The sequence below is a fragment of the Cololabis saira genome, chromosome 2, assembly GCF_033807715.1.
Source record: "Cololabis saira isolate AMF1-May2022 chromosome 2, fColSai1.1, whole genome shotgun sequence".
NCBI lineage: Eukaryota > Metazoa > Chordata > Actinopteri > Beloniformes > Belonidae > Cololabis > Cololabis saira.
In genome coordinates, this window is record NC_084588.1 from 31,902,929 (window position 1) to 31,914,191 (window position 11,263).

At 38.0% G+C, this 11,263-nt stretch overlaps 1 protein-coding gene across 1 annotated transcript in view; it reads right to left on the reverse strand.

Annotated features, from left to right (window-relative positions):
• phlpp2 (PH domain and leucine rich repeat protein phosphatase 2) overlaps positions 1-4,485 on the reverse strand; it is a 45,590-nt gene extending 41,105 nt beyond the window's left edge. Inside the window, exons 1-2 of the mRNA XM_061743403.1 lie at positions 4,049-4,485; positions 1,206-1,486 (exon numbers count right to left, since the gene is read on the reverse strand). Coding sequence (XP_061599387.1) covers positions 1,206-1,486; positions 4,049-4,234 — 467 coding nt within the window. The 5' untranslated portion in view covers positions 4,235-4,485. The remainder of the gene's footprint in view (positions 1-1,205; positions 1,487-4,048) is intronic.
• Between the last annotated feature and the right edge of the window lie 6,778 nt (positions 4,486-11,263).

Here is an 11,263-nt window from a genome sequence, read left to right on the forward strand (position 1 = left end):
ACTGCTTCAGTTTGCTGATAATGTACATCATTACGCTCCTGTCAGCTTTGTCTCTGATGGAAATGTGCTTCCGTTAGCTCTTTGCAGTTGTCTAAACCAGCTGCAAAGCCTCTCATGTTTCACTTACAGCAGAGCTGTGTAAAAGAAAAAAAAAAAAGAATGTTATGCCCTGAGTATTGTTTTTTATTCATTTATACTATATATAAATATATATATATATATATGTATGTATATATATATATATATATATATATATATATATATATATATATATATATATTTATATATATATACATATATATAACTATCCCTCTCAACATAAAATATATACTACATAAATATAGTATAATATACCATTAAGTATAATATACAATTTTTTCCTATTTTATTTGTTTATAATATAATTTGTTAATAATAAAAAATATATATATATATATATATATATATATATATATTTAACTATTGTTCTTTGGTTTATAAATATGGATATAAATATATATATATATATATATATATATATATATATATATATATATATATATATATATATATATATATATATATATATATATATATATATATATATATATATACATATATATTTAGCATGTTCGAAATAAAGTTTTTCATTAATTAATTAATTAATTAATTAATTCATATATATATATATATATATATATATATATATATATATATATATATATATATATATATATATATATATATATATATATATAAATAAATAATTTTAGATTTAGCTGTGAGCCATCAAATGTTTCAGAGTGCATCTGAGCCTTGAGTAGATCCACTGATGACGCTGATGCTGGACTAACAGGAACAACAGTTGGTGGTTTAAATCCTAGCTACGCAGATACATATAGATGTACCCTAGGGCGACACATTGAACCCCACTTTTCCCCCAGTGTGTTCTCAGTGTGTGATTGTCTGCACAGACTCAGTAGAAACACATCTATTCAGATCTTTCTAGACTAAGAGGGTGCTTTGTGTGGATGGGTGAAAGTGGCTCGTAGTGCAGAATTGCTTTAAGTGGTCAACAAGACTAGGAAAGCACTATCCAAATGCAGTCCTTTTACCATTTAACTCTACTCTTTTAACCATTGACAAGGGAAGGCAGCATCCTACAAACTGCATTTGGTCTCTGGGCAGCTGTTTTACCTTACCGACACACTGTACGGTGAATTCACCTGACAAGGTCTCCGTGCAGCTGTATGTAGAGTCCCTGTCCATCCCTCTGAGCACATAGGTCCTCCACTGTGGTACTGGTGGAGCAGAGCACCAACTGTAGGTCTGCCTGAGGGTTGGAGGTGGCCTGTGGGCCAGAGGCAGGCGGCTGGGGGTCCACTGCACCCCCGTAAAGGCACACACAGCCCCGCTGGGTGTCCCCCTTCAGCCAGTCCCGCTCTCGCGATCCAAATCTGGTCTTTCTTGTCACACAACTTCGACTCCCGTTCCGCTTCATGTTGCGCTGCTGACACAGAAATGATCCTTTTTAACACGGAACAGGTGCTGGATTAGGTACACAGCATCAGCAACAAAGGGGTGCTCAAAGAGATTGAGAGGGGTCAAAATGTACCAAACATTTGCACTAGTATAACCAAATGGATTGATTTCAATCATGTATAATGTCTCAATAAATGTGGTTTCACCAACTTCTTATGGAATTAAGTGTCTCACAGCAAGGATGAAACATAATAGTTGAAAAGCTTGATATCTCCCTGTAAGCACTCCTGCTGACTAAAAACATGTAAACTGAAACTTAAAAACTGCAGTTTTCACTCTGAACACTTGGGCTACTGCAAAAACACTCAGTTTCTTGCATGAAACACATCCATCAGCAGTGTGAGTCTGTGCAACAACACATTGCAATATATGGGGGATTTCTTTCAATGATTCATTCATTTTTTTCTGCCAGATTCAATTTTTTTCCCCCAGACACAGGAACTGTCAAAAAAAAAGAAAAAATCCCAGTGGAAACATTGATCCTTCAGTTTATGGTGTTAACAGTAAGTGGGCACCTGCAGCCCAGACCACCTCTGACAGTGATTGCCAAAGACACATGTTAATGCCACCATTAAACAGGGACAATTATTAACTTGAGTATAAAAGCTGGTCTGGAGTTTAACTTTAAATTTGCCAGGTACAAGGTGGTTTTGGACCAATAGGGGCTTCGCTGGAGGTAATGGAGACCCATCACATCACAGATAGGAAAGCTGAAGTGATGTAACAGTCAGCTTGCAGTAATGAGTCCAAATTACATTGAAATGTTCAGTTCAATAAAGCCTAGACGTCACTGTCAATCCATACCTCTGTGTTTGAAATGTAAGCCTTATGAACCGTTGTGCACATGGGCAACACTTTACCAATGTTTACAAGGGCCTGTTTGTAATTTACGTGTTCAACTAAACACAGTACAGCTGTAAAACAACTTTGTTAATTATGTTAAAACATCCCAAAAAACTAAATTTAATTTAATTAAATTATGAAAAAATGTCAAAAATCATCAATTCCTCTCTTGGTGGCAATTTAAAGAGATTTTTTGTATACATGTGGTTTCTTTTTTTTTCAATTTGTTTTTCTTCAGTGTAGTAGCTCATATAGATTCATAGACATTTGCAATTGTTTTCATTCATAGATTGAACTCCAGTGAACTGTGTTTTCCTAAAATAACAGTAATAGCTAAAGGACATAGAATATTCCCTTGGACCAGATTTTTTTTTTTTTAAATCAGTGCATAAAGGCATGACACTTACCCTTTGTATTTATTGTTATATATAACACATTCTTAGATCCCAAAGGTTTAAGGTTTAATTCATTACGTGTTAAAAAAAACTTGTGTCATGCAAAACGAGTAAGTGCAACTCACTTGTGAGTTTTAATCTGGTACATTTATGTACTGGATATGATCAGTCAAAAATACATGATTATGCTTCTGTTCCAAAGGAAAAACCTGAAAATCCTGTTTGCTTTTAATACTGGTCCTTCCTGGAGCGTCTATGTCCCACAGGTTAGAAAGCGGTCACACAGATCTTAGTTTGAATTCCTAACGTGTTGGAGGAAAAAGAAACTGTGTGACCACAGAGAAAAGTAATTATTGACATTATCCCTGTTGGCACCTCTCAGGTGTGGCCTTGTCTCCCTGTGTGAACGTGACACAGGACTTTGCTGAGCGGGCTGTCCCATAAATACTATGTGGGGCATGTACTGTATGTCAAAGTTCTTGCAGGAAAAAAAGGGATTATTTATCTAAAGTAGACAGAATGGGATCCTCATTTGACTCAGATGTCCACAGCTGCTGGAAGATGTTCTTAACTAAATACTTACCTGCTGTACTCTACTGTCTTTATTTTTAACAACTTGTGCTTTTTATTATTGTACCTCTTTTCTTATCATTTTATTTCATTTATTTGTTATTTACTGTCTAATTAAGTCTTGCCGCTTTTAATGTCGATGTAAAGCACTTTGAATTACCTTGTGTTGAATTGTGCTATATAAATAAACTTGCCTTGCCTTGCCTTGCCTAACACTTTCACAGCACCTGGGAGCAGAAATATTGACGGCTTTAATGACATTTTGAGGGAGAATACTGTCCTCTTTGTGATATTTAAAAAGGTGGGATTATTTTATCGTACATTTTGATGTAAACCCAACTTTAATTATAATAACTTGGTAATACTAGCTCTTACCTTAATAACATGCATGTCACTACACATCCTGCGCCTTAAATGTCATAGAAAACTGTTCAGTGTAGGCCTCCCTGTAAAAGATCTCAGCCTCCAGTGAGTGTTTGTTGATATTAACTAGCTCTCACTGAACACTCCTCACTGAATGGCAATCATCTCTTGATATGACAAGGCTTACATAATGCTGCAAGGATCCAGTTCAAATCATGCACTTTGTCCTGTTTCAGTCTTTTTGCAGCAAGACATGGAAAATGTTCACATGTGAGGCGCACTTTGCCCCGTCTAAATAAATAAATCATCCGCTGCATCATCATAGGAGCAGAAGCCCCTTACTGGGTCTGACTTGCCTTCAGCACCCGGATCCCGGTGGCGGAGTGACGACCCGCAGTCTGGCTCAGCCCCGCCTGGTGGACCACCGCGTCCGGCTGCCTGTCTATGCAAGCCCCGCTCTCCGCTCCGTCCCCTCCGTCCCCTCCCCGCTTCATGCCCGCCTGGATGTTGCTGAACGCCGCGCGGTTATCCTCGTCCTCCATCGTCACGTCTGATCCCCGTTAACAGCGAGGAGAGCGCAGCGCCGTCCCGGTGACATGCATGGCGTGTCGGCGCTGAGACGCCATAGCCCTACTAATCTGATGCTGCCGCTGACTGTCAGCCAGGCCCGGGGAGACGCGGCTGATCCATAAACATGACATGGGCGGGTTCACAGCGCACTTGTTCAGCAGCCACTGGCCCCGGCTGAGGGGAGAGGCTTCACATCGGTAATGACCGGGGAAGTTGCTGCACATAAAAGTCCTCAGCTCAGCGAGCCATGAAATGTAGTCATTTACATATTTGACCGTCTCCAAAGACAGACTAATACACAGAAAATCCTGAAATCCTATATATATATTTGTTATTAACAAATTATATTATAAACAAATAAAATAGGGAAAAATGGTATATTATACTTGCTTAAGATATGTTTAGATATTTATGTGGATATTTATGTAGTATATATTTTATGTTAAGAGGGATAGTTATAATTATGTAATATGTTATATTTATTAGGTATGTAGCATATATATATATATATATATATATATATATATATATATATATATATATATTTATTTATAGGGATATTTATGTAATTTATATAGTGCATATTTATATAGATTTATATAATATTTGTATTTTATATTGATATAATATTGATGTAATATTTATATTTTCCTTATACTTATATGGATAATTATGTAGTAATAGGCATGTTTACGTAGTATTTATATAGACTATATTTATATGGATATTGTGTAGATATAATAATAGCAATAATGTAAATTCATAGAGTTATAAAGGGGTAGGAACTAGGAAAAAGTGTATACTTCTTCCTACTTCTGTTTCGAACCTATGTGCTTATGAAGATGTTACTGTTTATTTTTATTTTTATTTTTATTTTTATTTTATTTTTTATATACATGTTCGAAATAAATTCATTCATTCATTCATTCATTCATTCATTCATTCATTCATTCATTATGAATAGATTGGGTCATTTCTAAATACTTTCTGTATTTCATAAAACTATTTCTATTTGTTGATTATGGGGATGATGCAGAGGTATCAGAAATGAATTTAACAAATATATTATCCACAGCCATTATCCTCTGCACATTACAGAGTGCGTGTACAGCAGGGTTTCTTTTCTTTTCTTTTTTAAGAACTATTTTAAGCACTATTTTCTAATGTTATCTAGTCTTGTGTTAATAAAATGCCATATGATATTACTAAATAATTCCATTATCATTCTGAGACATTTCTACATAGCTGTAACAATGCAATCCCTTTTTTTTTCCAAAAGCTGCCCCAGTTTCCTGAGGTCTTAACCCTTAAACAACATTTCTCTTTGGTGCACCATCACTGACATTGGGTTTATTTTTGCTACCCTAAATATTATTATATATTGAATATTAGATTGTTATTAATGATGCCCATGAGGAAATTCATAGATTCAACTCCAGTCAACGGTGTTTTCCTAAAATAACAGTAATGGCTGAAGGACAGAGAATATTCCCTTAGACCAGATTTTTTTTTTTAAATCAGTGCATAAAGGCATGACAGTTACCCTTTGTATTTATTGTTATATATAACACATTCTTAGATCCCAAATTGTTATTAATGATGGGCATGAGAAAATGTGTTCAATGTGTTCAAGGTGGCTCAATAGACCCACCTTGAACATTTTTAAAAATCGAGCCCCTGGTATTAGTTTTATGTAAATGGTCGACCTTAAATGTCTTAAGGACTCATATTCTTAAATGTATAGGAAGTCCACCATTTTTTTATTGAATTTGTGATTTTGTGAGGATTTTTGTGATTTGCAGACTTCGTATCTGAACCAACTCCTCCCAGAGATTTTGTCAGATCAACTTTATATTTGGGGTGTTTCATCTGGGCTTTGCTGAACAAATATGTAGTCCTTATGGTAATATTTAGTCATATTCATAGCGCCTCCTAGTGGAGGTTAGGAGGTTACTCGCTCGACGTGAGGCTATGGAACACTGAGTAAAGAGCTGAAACAATGTCCAACCATCTACAGGTTCAAAAGCAAATACAAAGAAAAGATTTTTGCCAAATACAGGGAAGAGGAGACATGAGGTAGTGATTGTGTGGAGATTCAGCATAATGTGTATATAAAATGGTATATATAATAATGATTATATTGTTTATGATAAGATGTATATTTATATTTATATATATATATATATATATATATATATATATATATATATATATATATATATATATATGTTGTATATGTATATTATTTATAATTGCTCTGGTATATCATTTACTTATATTATTTACCGGTATTTATAATGCTCAGGTATATTTTTATTTATAATGCTCAGGTATAATATTGCAATGAAATGCTGTAATATTTTTATAATGTAATAACAGGTATATTTTTTGAGAAAGTAAAGCTTGCTGTTATATTTATTTATAGTTATTTTTATTTTGTATTCAAGCAAAATTGGAAAAGAAACAAGCGGTAGGACCTCATAAGTTTTTTTACTTCATACTCCTTTTCGGGCATGAAGGTTTATTTCCCTTTGATTTGTTTAATGACTGTTTATTTGTATTCTTTTCTGATGTTTTGTGTAATTGTTTTTTTTTCTTTTTTATTTAATGCTCGAAATAAAGATTTCAATTAAACGTTTTGATGTGGCTGTTCTGACATGATGGTCAAAGAGATGTCAAACCATGGTCAAATCCATGCTTAAGCAGTTGGTGAATAAAATCATGAGATAAAATTGAGTTTTCATCAGAGGACCTTCCCATGGTGACGCAGAGAATTTCGAGTCTTCACTATGAGTGGAAAACTTGTTCTAACTTGCCCATGCGTTCTCCAATCTGAATCAAAATTCATACTTTTGATGAGGCTTCCAAGCTGAACAAGTGGATTTGACATTCTGGCTTGAACTCCATAGCGCCTCCTTCTGATGCAATAAAAATGGTTTTTGCCACATTATGTTCTGTAATTACACTATGATTCAACAGATCAGCCTGAGAGTTGTACTGAATGTACCCAAAATTGTTTTCACGCAACACATAGAGTTTCATGGATTTACATCCAACGGCACTTTTGTCATTCACTGTGAAACAGGAGGTGGATGGTTTTTGGCCACACATCACACATGCATGAAAACGATCATAAAAAAATCTCTTGTTTGTTTTTCAGAGGGGAGATTCGAGGTTCAGATCTCTTTCACAAAGGCAAATGTTTAATACACTGCCACATAGGGTCTAATAAGAACTTCAACATCCTATATTTTTGAAAATATAAAATAAACCTATGATCTGTTAAATGGTCAATTACCCCATAATGACAGGGTGGACAGCAGTTCCAGGGACACTGACAAAATGTTTTAAACTATTACAAAAATGGAATATAAATGATCAAATTTATTCATTTTATTAAAGAACATCTGAGGAACAATAAGGAAATGTAAAAACTATTTTAATGTTGAGTCCTTTGACCACTTTTTGCATTCACTGAAGTTAGTGGAGGGACATGCCAAAATAAGGTACACCTAATGAAATAAAAATATGTAAAATGGTGGAAATCCATGTCAAGAGATTTATCATCTGTGGTGGACCAAAACTGACTTGTGTGTATAAATGTTTAGTCATTTATACCAGAACCTCAGAATTTTGTTATTTTTTATGTTCATGATGAATGGGTATCTTTGATAGGAACATCAAAGACGCTTTATAGTGATATTGACCAAAAATGTGGTGGCACCAAAATATGACAGGAATACGGTACAAAAGCTTATTGTTCTTCCGCATCTTTTCAGTTGTGTTCATAGCAGGCATTTTAAAGTAGCATTCAGGAGTTGAATCAACCCGAGGACTATGACTGGTTGTACGAGTGTAACGTTTTGGTTGGGAACAAAGAAACAAAGCAGTTGTGAGTTAGAAGAGAATGCACATTTATTAAAGGGCAAGTATTATGACATCAAAGCAAATTGATATTTCAAGCCTCTGACAAGACTCAAAAATATAATTCCACTTGAGTTTGACTGAGGTCTCTACAGACAGACTGGGGTACTTTTAAATTTGCATGTGTACAAAACTCAGTGATCAGTAGGCACAAAAGGAAGAGGGTTTCTAGACTATGCTTCTGTAGGCGGGATCAGTGTTTGTATCTTTATAATCACCTTTGATAAGCATTTGCTGTGGCCCATCCTTCTGGGAATCCACCGCAAAAGCCTTTTTTTCTACCTTGTCTGCACACATATTAATGGTTAATACCATGCTGGTAAAAACCTAAGGCATATATATATGCATTGTTACTATATTTCATATATATACATATACGCATACACACGCATACACATACATATATATACACAACCCATTTTTTTTTGTTTTTTTGTTTTTTTGGGGGGGGGGGTGACATCTGCTGCTAAACCAAGAAGCAAGAACACACATGGAGGCGTATGTCAAGCAATGGAAATCTGCAACAAAAAACCCTCCCAAAAAAAAGAAAACAGAACAGACACGCAACCGACACGGAACCAGCCAGAACACAAGCAGCAACCGTCCCAAATCTCGAGATCCAATCACAATCTGAGCTAAGCTACCGCGATTAACTAACCCCAAAATACAGAGCAAGCATGCAGGTGAACGAGCCGATGTGTATGTCTATGTGTGTGTGTGCGTGCATGTATAAGTCTGTGTGGCTATGTGTGTGTGTGTGTGTATGTGTGTATATGTATGTGTAGCTATGTGTGTGTGTATGTATATGTATGTGTTGCTATGTGTGTGTATGTGCTTGTGTATATGTATATGTCTGAGTGGCTGTATGTGTGTGTGCGTGCGTGTATATGTATATGTGGCTATGTGTGTGTGTTTGTATATATCTGTGTGGCTATGTGTATGTATGTGTGTGGCTATGTGTATGTATGTATGTGTGTGTGTAATAGTCCTATCAAAGCTCCACCTGAAGTGTATCTATAGTGGGGGAGGAGGGGGAGGCAACCCCGCCACCCGCGAGACCAGGGGCCGACAAGGAAGAACCCGGAACCCAGACCACCAGCAACCCCACAGAGGCCGAGAAGAGGGCGGGAGGAAACCCACCGTCAGCGACTTCCTGTAGTCGTGGGGGCCCGCGGGCGGGGCCCCCACGACTACAGGAAGAGGCAGCCAGGGACCCCTTGGCGGCGGACCGCGACCCAGGCGAACCCCGACCACCCGGTCCGGGCCGGACACGTGGCCAGGAGGCCCTCACCCTCCAGGCCAACGAACCCCGCCCGGCGAGAAGCCAGCCTGCCCGGAGAGACAGAGCCGCCCCGGCCGCCGACGCGGGCAGGAGCACCCACCCCCACGAAAGTGGCCCTTGAAGACCAGAAGGGCTCCCCGCCGCGGAGGCAGCGGGGGGGACCGGAGACAGGCCCGGAGAGAGGGAACCCCCCAACAGGGCGACACCCGCGCGGGCCCGACAACGGAGGGCCCCAGACCCAGGCATCCCATTCATCCATCCATTCACTCATCCGATTCCTATAATAATAATAATAATAACCATCTTTGTATAGTGATAATATTAATAAATTATTACATTTTATTGTCCTGCCAATGAAGGCCCAAATCCTCCATGGCAGCACCCTTTCATACCGCATTCTCACCGACAAGGACGCACATTCACGCACCGTTTCCCCCTCCCCGGGGGGGTCCAGCACCGCCAGAAGGCACCCCAGGCTGCACGGTGAGCCCCGCTAGGTCCGGGCACCGCGACCTGCCCGTCCCAGGCCGGCAAGGGAACGCGGGTGGTGTGGGCCCCTCTCCCGCCCCTGGTGTTGAATGCATGTGATTAATGCCATAAAAACAGGGAGGGGGAGGTCAGGGTATCACACTGACAATGACCCCCCCCCCCCTCCAGAAATAGTTAAGTCTTTATTAAATGTTAAATGCCCCAAAGCCATTTTTAAACGTTAAAGTCCTTCACTCTACAGTGAGAATGATTTATAAACAGAAAACCTTCAACACCGTTTTGAGTGGATATCCCAGCAAGTTCACTGTGCAATGCTCAGAGAAATGAAAAGACCACACAGGCCTCAGTTAGCATGTTAGCTGTTTAAGTTCATGATGGTGCAATTTGAAAAAGACTCAGTATGGCTCGTTTGATTAACTTGAAGACAGAAAGGCTCTCCTCCCTGGAAAAAAACATGGCAGTTTAACTTCAGTTTGCAAAGCTACATTTGACTTCTGAAACAGTCTTTTGGACAGATGATAGTAAAACAGAGATGTTGGGTTTAAAAAAGAAAATCAAATGAAGCCTATCAGCACAAACATGTCATATCATCTGTCAAACACCGGGGTGGAAGGTGATCATTTGGGATTGCACTGGAGCCACGGGACCCGGGCATCCTGCAGTTACTGAGATGACAAGCTCTTCTGTTTACTAAAGTGTTTAAATGGGAGACTGTCTGGGAGCTAAAGCGCTGCCAAAACTAGGTCATTCTCCAACAGGAGGGTCATCTCAGGAACAACAGTAAATCTGCAGCAGAATAGCTGATGGAAAAAGAATCAGCACTTCACGATGACTCAGGGAAAAATCCATGCCTCAATGTGACTGAAATACTGATGGTGAAAGGGCTGTCCACTGTAGAATAACAAGTATAGTAAAATTGCCTCGTTTTTCCATTTTCTGATTCAACCTTTCAACTACATTTTGGTTAAATAATTACAATGTAATATATTGTTGCTCACCTGAGTTTGTAATCCATTACGTCACGATACATTTAACCTTGGTGTTGACAGAGGCTGTACTTTCTTTTTACATTGTTCTGTGTGGAGGCACCACAGAGATATTTACTGGATTTGTTTTTATTCCCAACTCCACCAGCCCGTGTGCAGTGCAGATTATATTAAAAGTGGTAAATTATGAAAATAACCAGACAAGAAAGGGCATAGATTGCCGAATAGCTGATCTCAAATCTTACAAAAACGGCTGTCACCTTCTTTTGCAAATTGGTACAACTGATTTAAAATTAAAAACATAAAAAATGTCCCCAAAT